The 21,927-nt window shown below is 44.8% G+C and overlaps 7 protein-coding genes across 7 annotated transcripts; 6 read left to right on the top strand and 1 right to left on the bottom strand.

The window, feature by feature from the left end:
- The first annotated feature begins 157 nt into the window (after positions 1-157).
- Positions 158-2,113, top strand: BDB00DRAFT_979521 (mitochondrial carrier domain-containing protein). The gene is made up of 5 exons (XM_053129965.1): positions 158-495; positions 605-683; positions 774-919; positions 1,008-1,277; positions 1,364-2,113. The coding sequence occupies exons 1-5, from the start codon at positions 325-327 to the stop codon at positions 1,802-1,804; spliced, it is 1,107 nt and encodes a 368-aa protein (XP_052976847.1). The 5' UTR covers positions 158-324; the 3' UTR covers positions 1,805-2,113.
- On the top strand, positions 2,114-3,847 carry BDB00DRAFT_837143 (uncharacterized protein). Its single transcript, XM_053124531.1, has 2 exons — positions 2,114-2,828; positions 2,937-3,847. The coding sequence occupies exons 1-2, from the start codon at positions 2,146-2,148 to the stop codon at positions 3,682-3,684; spliced, it is 1,431 nt and encodes a 476-aa protein (XP_052976846.1). The 5' UTR covers positions 2,114-2,145; the 3' UTR covers positions 3,685-3,847.
- Positions 3,848-4,395: 548 nt separating this feature from the next.
- Positions 4,396-6,312, top strand: BDB00DRAFT_837142 (uncharacterized protein; the record flags this gene model as incomplete). Its single annotated transcript, XM_053124530.1, has 7 exons — positions 4,396-4,480; positions 4,558-4,676; positions 4,781-4,966; positions 5,062-5,140; positions 5,230-5,330; positions 5,407-5,486; positions 5,591-6,312. Coding segments are annotated over exons 1-7 (1,070 nt in total), but the record flags the coding sequence as incomplete, so codon positions are not given.
- A 485-nt stretch (positions 6,313-6,797) lies between these two features.
- BDB00DRAFT_768538 (uncharacterized protein) lies at positions 6,798-10,698 on the top strand (the record flags this gene model as incomplete). The annotated part of the gene is made up of 12 exons (XM_053119745.1): positions 6,798-7,409; positions 7,505-7,591; positions 7,661-7,813; positions 7,919-8,051; positions 8,134-8,243; positions 8,325-8,717; positions 8,789-8,893; positions 8,982-9,105; positions 9,189-9,626; positions 9,769-9,953; positions 10,024-10,161; positions 10,276-10,698. The coding sequence occupies 12 exons, from the start codon at positions 6,798-6,800 to the stop codon at positions 10,696-10,698; spliced, it is 2,901 nt and encodes a 966-aa protein (XP_052976844.1).
- A 983-nt stretch (positions 10,699-11,681) lies between these two features.
- On the top strand, positions 11,682-12,180 carry BDB00DRAFT_790212 (ATPase, F1 complex alpha/beta subunit, N-terminal domain-containing protein; the record flags this gene model as incomplete). The annotated part of the gene is made up of 3 exons (XM_053120938.1): positions 11,682-11,787; positions 11,863-11,905; positions 12,000-12,180. 3 exons carry the CDS (start codon positions 11,682-11,684, stop codon positions 12,178-12,180), a joined length of 330 nt encoding a protein of 109 aa, XP_052976843.1.
- Positions 12,181-13,787: 1,607 nt separating this feature from the next.
- BDB00DRAFT_837128 (uncharacterized protein) lies at positions 13,788-14,890 on the top strand. The gene is made up of 2 exons (XM_053124529.1): positions 13,788-14,182; positions 14,203-14,890. The coding sequence occupies exons 1-2, from the start codon at positions 14,167-14,169 to the stop codon at positions 14,811-14,813; spliced, it is 627 nt and encodes a 208-aa protein (XP_052976842.1). The 5' UTR covers positions 13,788-14,166; the 3' UTR covers positions 14,814-14,890.
- On the bottom strand, positions 14,831-16,653 carry BDB00DRAFT_837113 (CP2 transcription factor-domain-containing protein). The gene is made up of 5 exons (XM_053124528.1): positions 16,352-16,653; positions 16,101-16,126; positions 15,913-15,969; positions 15,655-15,822; positions 14,831-15,543 (listed from the first exon to the last, which is right to left on the bottom strand). Exons 1-5 carry the CDS (start codon positions 16,516-16,518, stop codon positions 15,224-15,226), a joined length of 738 nt encoding a protein of 245 aa, XP_052976841.1. The 5' UTR covers positions 16,519-16,653; the 3' UTR covers positions 14,831-15,223.
- Positions 16,654-21,927: the final 5,274 nt, after the last annotated feature.

Raw genomic sequence — 21,927 nt, 5'->3', positions numbered from 1 at the left:
TAAACGAGTTTCATAACGTGGAAACAGAAGCAAGACCCCAAATCCAAGCGCAGCTTGACGGCTTTGTCCCAGCCGAGCGATTTGATTGGCGCCCGCATTTCTTCATATGGTTTTTTCGTTTACGTTTTACCCACGCTTTCCTGCCACACTCGTCTTTCCGCTCTTTCTCTTTTCTTGTCCACCGCTTCGTCCTCTTCTCTGAAACAAGACAGCGTTACAACCTCCCCCACTCTTTTTCTTTCGCTCTATCCATATACCAATAGAGGCACAACCCAGCTTACGGCTCTGTGTGATATATATTCTATAATAACTATATCTAATTAAATGCAAACCACCTCGCCCCAGCCTATCGCTGCGACGAACGCACCACCTGTTCGAGTTACCACCACCACCGCCACAACAACAACAAAGAACACTATTAGCAACCGTGAGAAGACACAGAGTTTCGATTATGTTCTACGATCAGGACTTGCCGGCGGAATGGCAGGGTGCATGGTAACTTTTTTTTCCCCCTCTTTTGCTCCAATGTCAAGCGTTGTTATTATTTTGGGACGATTGTTGCTGACAAAGATAAAAAAATTCTTTCAATGTCAAAATAAAACAGGGGAAGACGGTAATCGCACCGTTAGATCGTGTAAAAATTCTATTTCAAGCACGGAATCCTGTTTTTGATAAATATGCTGGTAAGAAGGGCAACTCTACTTTTTCCCCACGTATACTGTATGAGCCAACGAATATTCATGCTTTTTATTTCTTTCGAACGAAACAAAAAGGCACGTTTTCGGGTGTTTTCAAAGCCGGACGAGATATCGTAAAGGATGCGGGCGTGGTTGGATTGTTTCAGGGCCATTCTGTCACGTTGCTTCGTATTTTCCCATATGCAGCAATCAAATTTGTTGCATATGAACAATTCCGTGCAGTAAGCTTCTTCTTCTCCCAACCTTATGCGCTATATGCTGTGCTTTTTTTTTTTTACTAACTGCAGTGGACCCTCGTTGTGATTACAGATATTAATGCCGTCTAAAGCCCAAGAAACTGCAGGACGCCAGTTTACAGCAGGATCTATGGCTGGCGTCACCTCGGTTTTATTTACATACCCGTTGGATTTACTGCGTGTGCGCATGGCATACGAAGTGAAACAAGTCAACAAGGCGCGTCCAGGCCTCTTGTCAACATGCGCCCACATCTACAACGAACCAGCTGCAGGACGGACTGGAGGTTTTTCGTGGAAGCTGATGAACTTTTATCGAGGATTCTTACCCACAGTCGCGGGGATGGTACGTGCGGTGATCTGAACGTTGCTTAGAAACCTCCAATGTGAACATCTCTAACGTCGGCTTGTACTTCCATTGTACTTTCTTAGGTTCCGTATGCAGGCATATCTTTCTGGACACATCATCTCGTAACTGAGTTTTGTCGGTTCAATCCATCAGTCACACTGTGGGCACATGCACCTCTCGATTTCGATCCACATAGCAAAGACCTGACACCTGCACAGCGACGGAAAGTGGAAAAGCCGCCATTGAATACATCGGCCGAATTGATATGCGGTGGCATAGCTGGGTTGGTGGCACAAACAAGCAGTTATCCACTTGAAGTGATTCGTCGACGTATGCAAGTTGGCGGGTTACTGAACCCGGAAGTGTTTGTCAGCTTTATGGACACGGTCAAGGATATTTATCGCGTCAAGGGCTTCAAGGGTTTCTACGTTGGGTTGAGCATCGGTTACATCAAGGTTGTGCCGATGGTGGCTGTCAGTTTTACAGTATATGATCGTATGAAACATGCTTTAAATATAGAATAGCATATCATCATTCCCTTTTTTACGCACAACACATCCCACACATTCATCCGCCTGATACCTACTTCTTCCATATTAATTCGCTGGAGTGCTCACTCTAACTCTTGTGTACTATATCTCCCTCCCCCTCACCATCGTTCTTCTCTAATCCTTTGTAAAATATAACCGTTTTTTTTCCTGTCAATAGCATGCTTTTCCTGGTAAAGAAAAAGAAAAGAGCAGCGGAGCGATTCCTATTGGCTTACCAAGAATCAGGTCAGGTCAGAAAGGGAACAAAAAAAACATAAATGCTGGTTTTTTTGACAGCACCCAGTGTACATAGCTTTTGTCTTGAAAGTTTCGTCATGTTGCCTCGACATTTACGCTCCTTGTCAGCCCTTCGCCATAGTATTCGACCTGGCGGCCACAAGGCTGCCATAGCAACTGCGACACAAGCCAGTATACTACGACCACGACATGCGCCACCAAGATCGCTTGGCAGCATGATTGCTTTAACGACCTCACACTACAACCCTGTACCGCTCTTATGCAGACGATTTCTTGCCACCGCTCCGTCTAGCAGCACCAATAACAGCAACTATCGAACTATGGCATTTTACAAGTTCCATGACCTTAAAAGCGACGATTTGCTTGCATTTCGCCAACAACTGCTGGACGATTTAGGTCACTGGGGCATTGTCGGACGTATCTACATTTCAACTGAAGGCATCAATGCCCAACTGTCTTGCCCTGAATCGCATATTCACAAGCTGCGCCGTTACTGTCAAGAGACACTCAAGCCGACCGTGGGTGAACTTATGGATTTGAATATCGGCACAGAGCCTGAAGCAGGTGAACGAGCGTTCCGTGCGCTCCATGTACGCATCCGCAAGCAGTTGGTGGCCGATGGATTGGATCCAGCTTCGTATGATCTTACCAACCGACCTTCCCACTTGTCCCCCGCTCGATGGCACGAGAAATTGACTAACTATAAACAGAAGCATGGCAAGGATCCCATCTTGATTGATATGAGAAATCATTATGAAAGGTAAACGGATGAGGTGGTTTTTTCTGTACAGTGTATAGAAGAAGGGAGAGAGAGAGAGAGAGAGAGAATGAAAGGCTAACAAGTTATGATATGTAATATCGTATACAGTGAAATTGGTTATTTTGAAGGTGCTATTCGACCCAATGTCGACACATTCCGTGGCAGTATCGACGCCATGAACGAAATCTGTAAAAGCGTGCCACGCGATCAAGAGATCTTCATGTATTGCACTGGCGGTATTCGATGCACCAAAGCCGGCGCTATCTTACAATCCGCATTCGGATTTAAGACTGTACATCTTGTTGAAGGCGGCATCACATCCTATGGGCGTTGGATCCGTGACCAAAAGGAGGAGAAACCGTCGCTGTTCCGCGGCAAAAACTTTACTTTTGACAAAAGATTAGGCGAAGATATCACAGAGGAAAAGTTGGGCAAATGTCACATTTGTGGACAACACTGCAGTCGATACCAAAACTGCTCACATGCATCGTGCAATTTGCTTATGCTCTGTTGCTCGAATTGTGCATCACAGTTCTTGAACACATGTGGTCGTTTCGAGTGTTATGATACGGTGCATGATTTTAAGCAACAGACGTCCGGTGATAATTACTTCAAGCCGGATGGGCCTGTCCTGATTGATGGGGTGCGAGCCTATGTCAAGCAAGGTGAGCAAGGTGAAAGTCGAGTGGTTATTGGCAAATCAGGAGTCAAGTGTGAACATCAGTACCATCGACGTATTCGAGCAAATGAAGTGCTTGGTGAACCAGGAAATATACTGAAGGAATGGGCAAAGGCAGGTAGAGATCTACCGCCTGTCGAATCCGCTACTGGTGCTAGTACTTCAAGTACAAAATAGACCTCATCCCACACCTCCATAGATAAACACGCATACACATACACTGTCTCATGTAATATAGTAAAATTGTACAATAAATGTAAAACTTTCCGTATGTCTTTATTATTTAGATAACTCTAAGAAAAACAAATAGGTATGGTATACATCATCTAGCAGCACGGAGTACTAGTGGAGACGGAGACTCTTAAGATGTGTGTGTACTGTATTGAGCACACTGAACTTACTGCGTCTCTTTTACTTCGTTAGCTCTTCGCTTAACTAGATATTGAATGATATAATGTCATCTTCAGCGGATTAAAGATATATAGGGAAAGAATACCCAAGGATAGAATACAACCAAGAAGGTTCACCTTTGTATAAATCTCATGGACTGCGGGTGATACAGCTTATCATTCTGCAGCTCATGACTAGAAGTCATAAAAATCTTGAATCGTCATGGCTGCTCTTCTTCCTCTTCTTATACATATCAATTGCTAAGCACTTGACAAAGCAATCAAGGTGCCAAGTCCTACAACTTAGCACAGCTGCTATTGATTCAAGCCTTCTCTTTCAAAAATAGTTCAAACCTGATGCTCTTGCATCTTGACTCGGGCTTAGAGAAGCAGATAGTAGAGCGATAATAGCTTCATTGTGTACGTGTGTACAAGTAGACTGAAAGTGGTGGCCAATAGCTTATCAATTGAAAGCCGAATTTCCCCAAATTTTGACAGCAGTCGGCTTTCTTTTCCTGATACCAGAATGGCTCGCACAAAAAATACCAAAAGGAAAAGAAGCGATAGAAGCAAGCTCTCTAAAGGTAGGTTTGTTGTAACTCATTTTGCTTCTGGAATTTTCTCGTGTTTGGTCAAACTGACAGAGCTAGTTTTTCACCAGCGTCACAACTACAATCGAGCAACGGATTTTCGGACGACATTACAACATTAAAGAAAGAATTGAAGAGAAAGCTTAGTAAAAGCAGGGAGGAACTGACCGGTTCGTCGAGCCCCAGTGGGGTATGTATGATTTGTTTCGCGTATGTATGGCAGTCAGCGTTATACAGTATGAGTGTATCGTGGGAGTTATGCGTTTGTTTTAACACGGCAAAAACGACTTGTAGTTCCAAAGTCCTCCACATCATATTGTTGCAATGGCTTTTTCTTCTGGTCCAATAAACCTTGGTGCCACAGATAGACCTCTTGACAGAGTCAATGCATACGCCTTCGTGTGGAACAACAATCACTTTTCGATGATACATGGTAGCAACTTTGTGTGTTATCCAGGTCCTTCCCCTATGGAGCTCATGGTAGGTAGCAGGAGTGGAAGAAGAAAAAGATGAAATTATTGAGCTAAACTATGCACCTAAAAACGTGTTATGTATCATCTTTTTTACACTTGAAGGGAATTAAGCGCTTGATCGAAAGCTGTCCTGAAAATTTCACGGCTACAGTAGTGTCAACAATCAGTTGGGTCACAGAGTGTAAAGTATAGCTAACCCCGTTCTGTACTACTGTATTATTATGGTACTAAACGTCTTCACTATTTCATTTATATATCCACGGGAAATAGTTCTGAAAACCCCACAGAAGTTTTCTCGATTTAGTTCGTTGGGAAAGGAAATCCATCAACTGATGACTGAAAAAAACATCACTCTCGATGGTGCAAAAATGGTAGCGTATTAGCATATACATTCCAGTAGCAGGACAAACCAGGATAAGGACTGATCATATTGTTGATTACATGCAGTCAACAGTTAAAGATACTTTTATCAAAAAAGATCTGTATCAAGCTGCACAGATGGTGGCCCGTGGCTTGCGAATGAAATGGTACGTACACCTTCTTTTCTTTTATGATTCAGGTACATGTACTTGACACCTCTGTAATGTAAACGCTTGTGATAACTTATGTTACAGAAAATCCCTATATCAAGTCAAGAAGAAGGTAGTTTAGAGCCAATCAACGCAGATGAGAACCCAACAAGAGTGCAAGCGAGTGGAGTAGTTGCCCAGATACAACGAGATAATTCACAGCAAGCAAACCTGCATTCATCGGATACTCGACCGCAAGTTGCTATTTCACACCAACTTCACCAACCAAGTCAGCAACCGAGTTTGCACCAACCGAATACTCATCCCGCCCCTATATCCGATATGCAGCAAGTATCGCCAAACGTAACAATGAAATCTGGTTTATCTACGGTCATCCAGGCAACAATATCTGCCAATAACAGCAACATCTCTACTACCCGCGACGATGAAGACATACATGAAGATGCTGTCGATTACACTGATTGGACTGATTTGGAAAGAAACAAACCGCAGATACGTAGTCTAGAAACGATGAATCAATGGATCACAGATCTATTTCGTCGACCTGAATAGGCAGCCATATGAACTGAGGACTTGTAGAGCTGAGCTGAAGTCCATACCCATAGTGGGCTGTAGCAACACATCGTTCCTGTTCTTTTCTTTTCCACATCCCTCTTTTACTACTGCTCTTTTATCAACAACTTTCACATTTGTATATATACCATCGCATATATTATTTATAAACAAGCTATGCACAGGTTGCAAGTAAAGAAACACATCTGTAAAGTAACCGGCACAAAAGGATGATGTGTTCCCATCAATGCGTTGTGTGCTCCGATTATTGGCCCTCATCCAGTGTATAAGGATAGTTCTGCGGATATACTGACGGATCAACAGTCTTTGAAGATGCTTCGCACGTTACTGCTTCTACAAACCTTGCAAGCGTATCAGTAATAAACACGTAATTTTATGTGAGCAAACAGCGTGTCGTGGTCATGTTTTTGTCATGCAAACGGGATTCTTTGGTTACACTTCCTTTTTCAGAAAAATTGTAACTCACCAATTCATGTCGCGCCTGCCACGTAGTGTGAGTGTTTCCTTTTCCTCCTTTCTCTCAACGCGATGGCAAGTCAGAATCCCATGTACCCTCCTCCACCTGGCAACCAAAAACCACCCATGGGCGATCCTAACCGTCCTCCACCTCCTGGTTATCCGCAAGGCGCGCCGTTCAGGCCGCCAGCACATCCAGGGCAACCACAACAGCAACGACCACAACCGCCACTGGCCGCTGGTGGTGCTGTTGGCACTCCTCCATTAGCAAGACCCGGAATGCAACAACCACAAGGTCATCCACAGTTCACACAAGGATTTGCTCCCGGTCGTCCAGCGCCATCTCCTCCTATACCTGCCGGCGCCTCACCAGGCGCACGACCTTTACAGCCAGCCCCTGTGACTCAACAACCGATCGATCGAACCATGTCGCCCATGACTGCACACCACCACCAGCAGCAACAAGTGCCTGGAACACCTCCGTTACAAAGTCCTGGATCTATTGCCACAGGCCCACCTGGATCACCCACTGTGGGCCAACAGCAACAAACACAACAACAGCACGCAGAACATCATCGACGTAAAAGAATGTATCCACAACAAATCACAAAAGCATACATGGATGAACCTGGTGGTTATGGCGGTGCTGGCGCTGGTTATGTACAGCAGCAGCAGCAGCAGCAGCAGCCACAAATGGGCTCACCCGCAATTGGCACGACTGCTGCACCTGCATACGGACAATCTCCAGCTTATGGCCAGCAACAACAACAACAGCAGCCCCAGCCCCAGCCAATGCAACAACAAGATCCTTATGGATATAGTCAAGGTGGTGGTATGAACAACATGACAGCACAATTTGGAAATATGAGTATGGGTGCATCTGCGTCTCCTGTAAGTGTTATCAAAAGCTTCTGTGCTTTATGCATGAACTGAGAGGGAGGGACGAGGAGAAAAGAGAGCTAAATCAAAACATCAAAAATAATTAGATGCCACAATCTATCGCGTTATCTGGTACACGACCAAATATTGCGGATTTGAAGTCTCCACAGCCGGCTGTTAGATTACCTTCGAATGTAAGCTGTATATCCAATAATAAGACAGTGATATATGCATAAGCAATTACTGATTACGCTTTCGAGTAGACTTCGCTGACGGACTCGCCTTATGCCAATTGCGATCCATCATATAAATGCAGCACGTTGAATGCTATTCCGGCAACGGAACAGTTATTGAAAAAGTCGAAGTTGCCTCTCGCACTTGTGCTAGCACCATATCGAACTGTGAGCGAAGGAGAAGTAAGTTTACACATATAGCTGGGCCAAAAATTAAAACCGAGAGGCGGTTTTAATCTATACGTTAGATAATGCTCAATTTGCTAAATTTTTATATGCATTTCTCAGGAACCTGTTCCTGTCATTTCTGATAGTGTTATTGCTAGATGTCGTCGATGCAGAACATATATCAATCCATACGTTACCTTTGTGGAAGGTGGCCAACGCTGGAAGTGCAACATGTGCTTCCTACTCAACGATGGTCAGTTCCGGGGCGAGAAGAGTTGATGGGAGCGATGTTGTATATTACTGGGATTATTGACACACTTTATTATCCACAACAGTCCCAGCCGCGTTTGATTACGATGCTGTGAACCAGAAGCCAATGGATCGATGGAAGCGTGCTGAATTGAATTATGGCACTGTCGAGTTTGTGGCACCTACGGAATATATGGTAAAACTTATCAAATGGCTGTTGTTGTCACTTTTTGTTATTGTGGGCTATCACTTACTGTCATGACTGTTATACGTACAGGTTCGCCCACCACAAGCACCATCCTATGTTTTTGTCATTGATGTGTCACACTCGGCAATCCAATCTGGAATGCTTGCGACGGCAGCGCGAACGATCTTGGACTCTCTGGACCGTATCCCAAACAAGGAAAACAGGACACGCGTAGCCATTATAACTGTAGATAGCTCACTCCATTTCTACAATCTCAGCTCGGACACAGGCGAAGCTCAAATGCTTGTCGTCTCGGATATCGACGACGTCTTTATTCCTCATCCTGGCAGTTTGCTTGCGAATCTCACTGAAAACATGGAAACGATCAAAGCGTTATTGGAAAAGCTGCCAGAAATGTTCAAGGACACAGTCAACGTAAACAATGCATTGGGTAGTGCTTTGCAAGCTGCATACAAATTGATGGTAAATAACATATCGTACAGTTGGATAATTAGTGTGCAACGCACTTATAAACTAAATACCATCTTTTTTAGTGCACACAAGGTGGTAAAATCGTTTGTTTGCAATCAACTCTTCCTAACACTGGCGTGGGGGCCCTTAAAGGTCGTGAAGATGTTAAACTCCTGGGAACACCCAAGGTATGTTTGTTTTGGGTGGGCCAAACGAAATTACAAATGCTTCCCTCAAAAGAGCTCAGTTTCTCACCGTCGGATGGGGTTTATATAGGAATCCACGCTGCTCAATGCTGCTTCGCCTTTCTATAAATCATTCGCAGTTGACTGCTCACGTTCACAAGTCGCTTGTGATATGCTCATTTTTGGTGGACAATACTCGGATGTGGCAACGCTAAGTATGCGTCTATTAGAATGCTCACAAGATTCTTGATTTTCCACAGGTACTAACCCTTCTATGCAACACTTTTTACAAAAAAAGGCTGCTTGCCTCATTATACTGGAGGTCAAACATACTACTATCCTGGATTCAATGCAGCCCGCACAGAGGATGCCTTCAAATTTGCACACGAATTCTCAGAGCTGTTGGGTGAAGAAATCGGTTTGGAGGCAGTTATTCGTATCCGAGCATCGCGTGGTCTTCGCATGAATGCATTCCATGGCAATTTCTTTATCCGTTCAACCGATCTGTTGGCACTGCCCAATGTACCAAGGAACCAATCTTACTGTGTGGAAGTGGCCATTGAGGATGATATCAAGACGCCCACGGTCTGTTTTCAGACGGCATTGCTACACACAACTTGCCATGGCGAACGACGTATCAGAGTTGTTACACTGTGTATACCGGTAACCACATCCATTTCCGAAATGTACGCCAATGCAAATCAACAAGCTATCGCGGACTATCTTGCCAACAAAGGTAAAAAAAATAATAATCGATATCCGTTCTTTTTTTTTTTTTTTTGCCTCTTCCCTGGAGTGGACGGGGTTGGAGCCATTTATTCTACGCTATAATCAGCATACTAACGAAGGATATGAATTAATATTTGACAAATTGGAAGGAGTCGAGCGTGCATTATCTTCCAAACTTGACGATGCTCGGGATGCAATTGTCAATAAAGTTGCTGACATATTCAGTGTTTATAAATCACACGTATTGGGCTCCGGACCTGGATCTACTCCACAACTGACAGGGCCTAGTAATCTCAATTTATTGCCATTATTAGCTCTTTGTTTGATTAAGCATGTAAGTCTTGCGATGACCCATTATCTTATTTACATTAGTATTTCTCATTTTCAGTACTTTTACTCATTAGGATGGCTTGCGTCAAAGCTCACAAATACCAACGGATCTACGTTCGAATGCCATGAATCTTCTTCGAACGATGCCTCTACAATTATTATTACCCTATATTTATCCCAACTTATACTCGTTGCACAACATGCCGCCCGAGGTATTGTATTGTTTTCTCCATAGCTGGCTACAGCAGCTCCTGCACCCTCCGTTTGACCTCCTTTTTACCATCAAATCCAAGTGCAGATAGCTCTAACGTCTTATTACTTTATAGGCCGGCGAAATTTCAGAGAATGGCGTAGCGCTCCCACCAGCCTTGAATCTTACAGTCGAAAACCTCGAGCTCCATGGTTGCTACTTGTTAGAAAATGGCCAAAACATTTTCTTGTGGGTGGGTCGCGGTGTTGTTCCACAGCTATGCGCTGATCTTTTCGACGTTAAATCCTACGATGGTCTTCGTGGTGGCAAGATCACCATGCCAGTATTGGAAACGCCAATCAACAAAAAGGTCAACATGCTTATTGGCAAAATACGCGAAATGCGACGCGGAAACTATTTTCCAACACTTTATCTTATCAAAGAAGATGGCGATCCCTATTTGCGGATGTGGTTCTTGTCACATCTCGTGGAAGACAGGACAGATAATATCATGTCGTACCAACAGTTCCTGCAGCACATCAAAACTGCTATTAATTAAAAGAAGGGGGCACATCATAAACATACACACAAATTCCAAGATCTATAAACAGTTGATAATAAAAAAAACACGTCAAACCAGCAAGGTGGCGAGACCTGCAAAATTGAAACTATGGTAGTTGGCCATCTACGTCAACTCGTGAGTTGGCTACTGCTTGCTGTACCACTACAGCAGAGGCGCGTCCTATTTACACGTACTTGATGGACTGTATGAACGTGCATATTCTCACATTGATATATACTGTAATGTGCATATCATACTAGGTATGTAGTCGCGCTTTTATTTTTATTTTTGAAAGTGTCGATATGTAGCAACCAGACGGCTAGCAGCATCCTTTATCCAGTGCGACACTATCACATAGCTCTTTAAGAAATATGGGTTGTTGCAATATTGTTATGGGGAAGACTAAAGGATTAGAGTAAAGATCGTGGATTTAAGAACTTCCCATACCTTCTTGTCATCAGTGTAAGAATAGGTGTCGATTTTATCATGAGGCTTATGATCCGTTCAGAGTATAAAGTTAACAACAGTTATTACTTTAACAGGCTCCAAAAGGTAAATTACTATATAGGATTAACTACTCTCACCCTCATATTAGTATCAATGTTGGTTTACTAAGGATGGCAGTTCTTAGTTGTATATTCATCGATATATAAGCTCATTTTGAGTGCACCTACAAACATTAGTGTAATAGCCCGATAGTTGTAAAATTCAATTCTATCAATCACACACTCTTTTCAAGTGCATACGTTTAATGCGCATCACATGGAAACCCAATAATCACGGACGCTATTTTTTTGCCCGACGCTTTGACAGGTTGTTTCGTTGCCAAAGAAATTGACAGTCGCGTGGCGTGTGACACAGGGGCAAAGCGGCAAGGCAGCCCTGTAATTGTATCATGTTTTTCCATCTCCGATACGTTGTTGTATTATGGAGAAACAAGAGGGACGAATTTGTGTTTCCACTTCTCGACCCTTTCCAAAATGTACATTTCCAGTGCTATTGGCCGTGTCGCCACTAGCGCCTTCCGTGCCGCCCCCATGGCCCGTCTTGCTGCTAAGCCCCTTGGTACCCAAGCTGCCGTCAAGGGTGAGTGAATCGCAATTGCAATGTTCAAATTTTAAAAACGATGTGATTGCTGATTGTTTATATATATTGTTATAGCACGCTCGTACGCCACTGAGGCCACCTCTGCCGGTCAGATTCGGTAATGTATATTATATCATATGTCTAGTGCTTACTACAAATGGAGGACATTGTGGAGCTGATGATGATGCTTTGCTACGTTCGCGTGTTTATAGTTCGGTCATTGGTGCCGTTGTTGACGTCCAGTTCGAGCAGGAGAACCTTCCCGCCATTTTGAACGCCTTGGAAGTCCAGGACCATTCTGGTGGCCGTCTTGTTCTCGAAGTTGCCCAGCACCTGGGTGAGAACACTGTCCGTACCATTGCTATGGACGGTACTGAAGGTACAGTATCTTAATCATTGGCTGCTAGGAGGAGGACATCACGCACAGAGAGAGAGAGAGAGAAAAAAAGACTGATGGGTTTTATATGACTAGGTCTTGTCCGTGGCCAAAAGGTCGTTGACACTGGTGCTCCCATCACCATCCCAGTCGGCAGTGAAGTCTTGGGCCGTATCATCAACGTCATTGGTGAGCCCATTGACGAGCGTGGTCCCATCAAGTCCAAGAGCTCGCGTCCCATCCACGCCGAAGCCCCCGAGTTCGTTGACCAATCGCCCACTCCCGAAATCTTGGAGACCGGTATCAAGGTCGTCGACTTGCTTGCCCCCTACGCCCGTGGTGGTAAGATTGGTCTTTTCGGTGGTGCCGGTGTCGGCAAGACTGTGTTGATTCAGGAGTTGATCAACAACATTGCCAAGGCCCACGGTGGTTACTCCATCTTCTGTGGTGTCGGTGAGCGTACGCGTGAGGGTAACGATCTGTACCACGAAATGATTTCGACCGGTGTCATCAAGCTTGAAGGCGAATCCAAGTGTGCCTTGGTCTTTGGTCAGATGAACGAGCCCCCAGGAGCCCGTGCCCGTGTTGCCTTGACCGGTTTGACCATTGCCGAATACTTCCGTGACGAAGAAGGCCAGGATGTGTTGCTCTTCATTGACAACATTTTCCGTTTCACCCAGGCCGGTTCTGAGGTGTCTGCCCTGTTGGGTCGTATCCCCTCCGCTGTCGGTTACCAGCCCACTCTCTCGACCGACATGGGTGGTATGCAAGAGCGTATTACCACCACCAAGAACGGTTCCATTACCTCCGTCCAGGCCGTCTACGTGCCCGCTGATGATTTGACCGATCCTGCCCCCGCCACCACCTTTGCCCATTTGGACGCCACGACTGTCTTGTCGCGTTCGATTGCCGAATTGGGTATCTACCCCGCTGTCGATCCCCTTGACTCCAAGTCGCGTATCCTGGATCCCCGTATCGTTGGTGACGAGCACTACGCCGTTGCCACCGGTGTCCAGCAGATCCTCCAGAACTACAAGTCGTTGCAGGACATCATTGCCATTTTGGGTATGGATGAATTGTCCGAAGAAGACAAGTTGGTCGTCGAGCGTGCGCGTAAGATCCAGCGTTTCTTGTCGCAGCCCTTCGCTGTCGCCCAGGTCTTCACTGGCTACGAGGGTCGTCTCGTCAAGCTCCAGGATACCATCCGCTCCTTCAAGGAAATCTTGGACGGCAAGCACGATGCTCTTCCCGAAACCGCCTTCTACATGCAGGGCGATATCAGCGATGTCATCAAGCGTTCCGAGCAGATCGCCAAGGAAATGGGCAGCCAGTAAAAAGCAGCAGAAAGCAAAAGACATACACACACTCTCTCTCTCTCTCGCAATTGTATAAACAAAAAACACATCTCCCCATCCCACCTGAAAAAAAAAACCAAAGGTTCATGTACTTTTTTTTTTGTCTAATTTAACCCAGCAACAGCAACAGCATATGCAGCGACCATTATAAAGAAACCCCGAGCAAATGTGCTCGTATACTTTTGTTCAATAAAACACATAAACAAGACAAACACAGCGCATACACGGAGTGGTACCGAATAGAGACATATTTGCAATTTTTGGAAAAGCACAGCTGTTTCCTGTTCATTGTTGTTGTTTGAACTTTAAATTTTTTTTCTGTTTCTTAAAAGTCAATATCATCATCGTTGTGTGTGTGTGTGTGTGTGTGTGTGTGTGCCAGGGTACATAGATACAATTGTGTGAAATGTGCGAGTAAGGGTAAGAAGGGAGAAGTAGAACATTGAGCTAGCTGGTAGAAAGAAAATGTGCGAGAAGGGACTATACAAGGAGGTCTGCCAAAACCAAGAGAAAAGAGATAAAGAGGTATATGGGTGGTATGTATATCAGAAGGAGAGAAAGAGATGCGAGTGAGTGCTTGCTGTGTGGTTGAGTGACTTGCTGTTGCCAAAGGAATAGCTGATTTGGGAGAGGTCGGTGTTGTTGTCAATGTTTGGGGTGCGACGTATAAATTGGAAAAAAAAGAGCAAAACAAAGAGCAAAGGGATCGAGGGGAAAAGGGAAACAGAAAGAAAGTAAAAGAGGTAAGGAGTTGGCTAATAACAAAGCATCAGCGTGAGAGTACCGTCATCGTTTTGCTTAGTGTTGATCGTCAAATCCTGCATTTCGGGAATATCCTGAACAACGGTGTCATCCATGTGTACGACCAAGTTTTCTTTTTTGGCAACTTGGCGAACCACCTGAGTGATCTGATTCGGGTCAATGTCCATTTTGGCACTGAGCTTGTCTTTGAGATCGTCCACCGTGAGCTCGTCAAGATACACGGCGCGATGGAGTCCATCCTCCTCCGTGTTGGTGAACTTTGCAAAGATGCCGAGTTCTACAACATGCAAAACGTGTATGAGTCCACTGTTGTGTGCAATACTGAAGAAGGATATACTACACTTACTCGCCACTCTGCGTCGTCGTTGCGGGACATAGGTTGGATCATAATCGAGGGAAATAGGCGGTGGTGGCATGCCCGGATGATGATGCATGAAGTACGGGTTGGGCGTGCCAGGCGACATGGCTGGTGCGCCTACAGCTGCCATGGCCGCTGCTGCCACACTTGGGTCCGTAGACGGCGGTGTCATTAACGGGTGAGAATGGTAGGGCCGTTTCAAGCCTGCTGTGGCACTGCCATTCAAGCTACCACCAGCACTCAAAGGCGGCGGCGGTGGTGGTGGTGGTGGTGGCAGGTAAGGATAATTGGATGACGGTGGTCGACCGGCTGTGTGGGTACTGCTACCGCTGTCACTCAGTCGACGAGCAAAGGCCAGATCTTGCTGCAGTGGTGTTGTTTGTAGGTGAACAGTGGGCGATGATGTCGCCATTTCACAAAACACCGTGTACGGCTGTGTCTGTGAAAATGCGAGCCACAACGGATGCGATTCGCCGTTTTTACCGCGTAGCTTTTCGAGTTGCTTTTCAATATGTCGAGCATCGTCTTTGTTTTTGCGTTCGGCTCCCTAGATGCATTGCTATGGATGAGCACTTTTTCGTTTCTTCATGCTATTGGGCGGGCTCGCTGGCTGATTGTTGCCAGTGAGAGGCCTTCCCACTTATGTTTATTTACCTTGTCTCGGAAGAGTTTGATCCGACAATAGGAGCCTTCGGATGCAGGAGGCGATGATTCGTTGCTAGTCAAGCGGCTTTCCATGTGAAGTCGTAAAGGAATACCCTTGACGCCCTTGATCCGAGAAAAGTCAGTGGACAAGCAGTTGAAGCGGATACTGACGGTCGCGCCAGCTTTACCGTTCCATTGGAAAGTGATGCTATCAAAGTGGGTAGTTTCGATGCTATGAATGCCGCTACATCGTCCAGTGTCTAATATATATATATATAGCACGCACTCACATGTTAGCATGTAATAACACAGCATTCGCTGGCTCATTCGTTTACACTTTGTTGTTAGTCAACGCCGTCTGCGAAACTAACCAATATCAATGGCGCGTGCTTGACCATGTTTTTGTTGGCTCATCCAAAACTTCCAGTAGTTACTAGCGACCTTGCGGTGAGACTCGTCATGGAACGTGATCTTGATCGTGCTTGTAACATTGCCGTCAAGCAACTCGGTGTCCTTGAGATTGACATTGTAAAACTGGCCTATATAGGAGATTGGAGGGGGGGGTGGGTAATCACACATGTTTAGGTCTATCGTGTCGTCAAGATCATGACGTTTTGTTGTTACAATACCTTTGTTGAGGTAGGTTAACGGAGCCTCTTCCACCTTTTGTGCAGCGGCAGTAGGTGCTACACAGAATGAAAAAAAAAACAGGTCGATCAATTTATAATAATGACACATGGCTAAACAAGGGGTGTATGATAGCAAGGGGAAAAGGGGGGGGATAGATCACACAGTGTCATTAGAGGTTATAAATTACCTTCCAATATAATCTCATAACGAAGACTATCGTCCATAAAGGTGGAAAAATGTGAGTGAGTGAGAGAGAGAGAAGGATAAGAGAGAGAAAGAGAAAAGAAGAAAAAAGCAGGGGTAAATGGATTAAAAAAAAAAAGAATAGAGTGAGTTTTCGCACGAGCCAATACAAAGCATACAAGAGGAAGTGATATAGAGCACACAGAGTGGGAAATGCGTGGGTTACACAATGAAACACACAAAGCAGCTTCTTACTTTGCAATAGCGGTTGATGAGGATGGACAGCTTGTCGGCGGAGACGGCACTACAGAAGCAATGGACGACGAAGCCTGAGAGCGAGGCGAGGCGTAAGGATGATGGCTGTGGTGATGCTGGTGCTGCTGTGATGGCTCCATCGTCGTAATAGCTGGATACGAGTGCATGATTGGAGACGAGTGTACTGACTGTTGTTGACCAGGAGAAGAGCTTACGAATGAACTGACGGGCGAGTGATGCTGGGAAGGATGAATGATAGGCACGTCTCGTCTGTAGCGTTGTTGTTGTTGTTGTTGTTGTTGCTGGTGCTGCTGGTGCTGCTGGTGTTGCTGGTGCTGCTGGAGAGGATAACGATGATACTGGGCTGGTGGAGGAGGAACACTACAAAGCAGTTATGCCAGAGGTGATGATGATGTTGTTGGAATCAGCCATTTTAAATGCGGAGCGGGGATTCGTTTTGTTGTGTGTGAGTGTGTGTGAGTGTGTGTGTGTGTGTGTATGTTTTTGTTTGTTACGATTCATATTATTATTATTATTGTTGTTGTTGTTGTTTTTCAATGCTTGCTATCGAAAAGAGAAAAAGAGCAATGCTTACTTGTCAACAAAGACGGGAGGGGGCTGTGGGAAATGATGCTGCTGCTGCTGTGAGGCAGTTGCAGCGGACGGATGATGGTGAAATGGCAGTGGTGGCAATGGGCCAGGCGGTGATACCGACGGAGGATGATGATACGGCGAATGGTGTGGATCCGAGGTAAGCATGGGCGTACGTATGTAGTGGAAGAGGGCTGGCAACAAGTTCTCTCAGAGGGTGGTTGACGTCTTGAAATGCTTAGACAGGGTCGATTCAGGAATCGCTGTGCGCGTTGTTCTGTGCTGTGCGTCTGTGTTTGTTGAGAAAAGGATGCAAAGAAGGTTTTAAAAAAAGAAAAAGAAAAGAAAAAAAAAGAGAGAGCCCCGATAAACAAAACTCTTGTCTAAAAAAGAATAAAAAAAAAAAGAGGGCCCGCTGATGGCCTTTCCAACCGATGATGACGATCGGATCTCTTGATATGGTAACTCCCTCCTTGCTGTCTTGCTCTCTTCTTTTTTCTCTTCTTTTCCTTTTTTTTACGTTGAAAGGGAAGGGAACGTGGAGTGTCAAGGACAGAAAACCCCAAGGCGCAGATGTGGAAGAAAATGAAGGGAAAGAAGGAAAGAAAGGTAGCGAAAAGAAGGGAAAGAAAGGTGGGCTACGCCTTTATTCGTTCTGCTGCCGTCTATGTAGTCCAGCCATAGCCTTCAGCCAGCCCAAGGACACGCAATGGTGATCGTCTTTCGAAGCCATTATTGCTGAGAAGAACCCCTCCCCCCACCCCAACACACGAACAGAGTTGTGGCTCTGGCTGCGATGGCCAACAAAGAATGCCTTTTTTTGACACAACAAGTTTTTTTTTTTCGTTCCACCATATAACCGGCTTGCGGCTCGTCTATGTAACCTTGTCAAGGTTAGGTTGGAAAGCTCCATAGCGGCAACCTTAAAAATGTCAATGACAGCAGTAACGCTCTTTTATTCTTGTGGAGAACGCGACAAGAGCTGCTATTTACAAAGGATCTTCCTCTCTCTCTCTGTGTGTGTGAGCGTGTGCTGGTCCAGACTTTCTATCTTTCATTACTAGCCCCTGTCCACCCCCCTCCCCAAGAATACGAATAGAAGTCTCCACCCGTTTGTTGTTTATAAAAAGTTGTTTACATAGGAGCCACACAAGACCCAAGACTGCGGTGATCGGGTCAGCCAGCCAGCAGCAGCAGCAGTTTTTCGTGCTATGCAACCATGCACATTACTGTATAGCCAAATAAAGCATGTATGCCGAGCTTCTATGCACACTCTCTTTCTCTCTACGCGTAGAGTCCACGACGTAACGTAGTAGCTAGGCGAGAGTGGGATAAGCCCAAATAGAAGATGTGAACATATTTTTTTCTCCTCCCGTTGCGCACTTGTCAAGTCAACCGGTCGCTCTTGTTTTTAGATCATGATACGTTACTCAGTGTAACCCTCGCGGTGTCTGTGTGTATACCTTGCTCGAGTAATTCTGTCTAACCAACAACGGTCTCAAAACGAATAAAATTGCTTGTTTTTTTATAACTTTAGCCATCTTCATATAACTCAAAAGTACAGTACACGCGTTTGCTACTGCTACTACTACTACTACTACTATTGATCCTGCACACCAGGAGATGCAGCTCCCTTGCTTTGTTACATAAGCACCGCTGCAATGCATCATGCAGGGCTTTTGGTATAGATGTGCATGTTCGCCTGAGAGATAGCAGCAGTCAAAAAGGTAAACGGCGGCGTCGTCGTCATCGTCGTCGTCGGCTGCTAATAATTTCTCCCAGTCTGACTCTTTTTGTGTTACCGAGAGACACGATGGGCACAGACACTATGCTACCAAGCCTTTGTCTCCCCATACACAACAACACATCATTCGATTCATGTCATTTGATCTTTTCCTAATTTTTTTTTTTTTTTGGTGGGGGGGGGAGTCGATCCAGAGTGCGAACACCTGTACATGTTACACACAGACACACACACACACGCGTATCATACCTACTATTTAATAAGAAAAAGGTAAACGGTCGGGCTCTAGTATCATAGAATCTATTATTTTGCTGAGCGGTTTGAGCAGACAGAGCGACAAGTGCGTATGTTTTTATGAGGGCAGGAGGGGTTGTCCTTATCCAGCTTATTATTAACCCCCGGACCGATCCTTTCATAATTACTCAGGCCAAATGAGGTGTAACTCACGCATTAGCCACTCATTACATTGTTATCTTCTTCTATGTACAGCTATCTCATCGTCGTTTCGATAGCTTGTATCGTCTGATTGACAGTTTGTGCCTCAAACCGAGCGCTTGGAATGGTCGTTGTTTGTTTCCATTCCTCCTCCTCCTCCCCCCAAACATCGCTTTCCTTCCAAGTACAGAGATTTTTCCATGTAGAGCAAACACCGAGGATTCCGAGACGCCTGTAAGCGCGATACTTGGTGCACCGAGCCAGTTGTCTACTTTTTTTTTTCCAGAAGTTTCGTCAGGTTATAAGTAGAGCTTAATAAACAAAAAGATTCATGAGGTCCATGTTTGCATTTTTTCAGTTTCCGATTTCCACAACAAAGGGGTAGGTCTATCACTATGTCGCTTGCTGCTGTTCTCGTCATAATGTTCTGAAAGCCACACCACCACCACATGGCTCCTGCTTATGACAAAAAGCTATTTGGATATTGAAGAGATTGCCTAAATTGTTACGCGGAACCGAGCTTTTTTTTGTATTGCTTAGCTGCATTATTTGTTTATGGCTTACTATATTCACAGTAATGGGGAAGACTCTCCGTTTTGCTACCGTCTTGTTGACCTTTCCCTGCCAAGAAATAAAACAGGGCTGTGTCTGTAATAGAATGACTACAAACGGGGTGGGAATGAAATAAAGTTGTGTATATAATGTGTATCATAGTAAGTAAGAATAGCAAGAAGGTGCGGGGCGTTCATCGCGATACGGGGCGGAGGAACATGGATGTCGTTTTCCTCATATAGTAAGGCTTCCCTGAGTAAACAGGTTGACAGTTTTGAACGGTTATCTTACGGGAAGAGAAGTCTTAGCTAAAGTCACCCCGCAAGTGTGATTGCTCAGTGAACCATTTCCTTTTTAGACTTTGTAGGTTCGCGGACTTGTATAAAGTTGCATCTAGGGCAATGTACAGTATCTCGAGTGGGCTGCTGATAGTAATGGTGCTTTAGTATACTAGTGCTTTGGTGTTAATGTTGGTTTTTTAGTGCGGTTCCTGAGCCTCCTTTGCTTCATTAAGTTTGCAGCATGAAGAAATAGTTTAACCTTATTAATAAATGGTTTGTTTTTGATCATGCGTGCTGCGTTGAAAGGCGCATTGCGCTGCTATTATAGGGAGCCATATGTATTCTAATCAGCATCCTGCTCTTCTTAATTACACGTATAGCAGATGGAAGCGTAGGTTACGTATGCCATGCACACAGTCTCATGGCCGATTTTCTGCACATTGGAGATCATAATAGGAGCGCGGCTGTATAGCTTAAATGCTGAGCCATTACTTATTACTGCGAGTTAATAATCAGTGACGCATGGACATGTCATTAAAAGAAGAATCTGGACCGAAAATGCGTACTGAATGAGTCAACAATGAATAGATATGATGGGTTATGTGTAAAATAAAGCTCTACAAGCTTTGCATTGAAACATGACTGTCAACGGGAACAAGCACAACGTCAATAAGACTGAAACTGATCAGGCTGGTGTTTGTAACTTTTGACGAAAAAGAAGAGTTGTAACAGAAACAAGTATGTACGACCATACAAACACGATGGTCATTTTCTGTTCGACTTTTTCTTTGGAAATCGCTATGCGAGCTATTTCTCTTACATTGACCGAGGAGCTTTCGTACATATTCACTTTGATAGTCTCGAAAAGCTTTCTCTCCCAGTGAAGACGCTCCTAGCATCAGAAATCCTCACGTTATCGGCTTCGACAACAATAACCCAAACATGGGCCATAACTGTCCGCATCTCGAAATGCTGTGTTCGATATACAAAATATATGGAGATCCGGATATCCTACGACAACAACGACAGTATCGAAATACATCGCTTCATGAAAGAAGCTGTTATCCGCGCTATCTCTCGTACAAAGCAAATAAACCATACATCAGCAAGCTGACCAGGTGTATCTGCACTCTTGACGAGAGCAAGTGTTAACCTCGAAACACTCTATTGCTCGTTCAAATTTTCTGACCATGCGTTCAAAAGCATTGTTTACTTTGAAAAAAGTAGTGGACAACACCACATATCAAGATGCTTGACTTGTTACGGTTAAAGTGCACAGTGAATGATCCATGGTCGCAAGAGTACGTGACCTTGCTGTTAGAAAAACTCAAACTAAATTTTTGTAAAGTAGATGTATAGGCTACTGGTTGGGCAATCGATACTGGGTGACACACATCCTCCTCTCCGCACTCTGGTGACCTGTAAAAGAGCTGGGATGGCTCAAGTTGTTTGAACATAGACGGGTATGGTTCGGCGCCAGATAAAATCCAACACAGTAACGTCAACAATCCTATGGAAACGAGATTGTGCCAGTCGCTTCCAGAAAAAGGAATAAAACTAGCTCGATTTCTCGTCGACTCAGTTGCGATACATCAGCCTTGGTGGCAACGCCATTTATACTAGAATGCAACGCTTCTTGTCAAGTGTTTGAACATTGCAAGTGGTAGAGCTGTCATACTGTATTGCAAGAGACGTACGAAGGTTTCCAGCACCTTTTCAAATAGAAAAAATGAATCAACGTGCAGAATTTGAGGAGATACGTCTTGACGGAATGAATGTGGTATTGAGATAGAACGCTCGAACAGCTATCAGCACCAACCAAACTTACAATGTGTACGATTAAAATGAATGTCCAAACGCCATTAGCTACGGGTTATATAGGTTGGTGGACAATTTTTAGTACATCATTAAAGGCATTAAGCTTGGGGTTTTACATGAGATCTATTCCGGATGGCTTGGGGCATGGCTGGTAA

Source organism: Zychaea mexicana, assembly GCF_025766255.1.
Source record: "Zychaea mexicana strain RSA 1403 chromosome Unknown BDB00scaffold_69, whole genome shotgun sequence".
Classification (NCBI taxonomy): Eukaryota; Fungi; Mucoromycota; class Mucoromycetes; order Mucorales; family Lichtheimiaceae; genus Zychaea; species Zychaea mexicana.
This window is presented reverse-complemented; position numbering and strand designations above follow the sequence as displayed.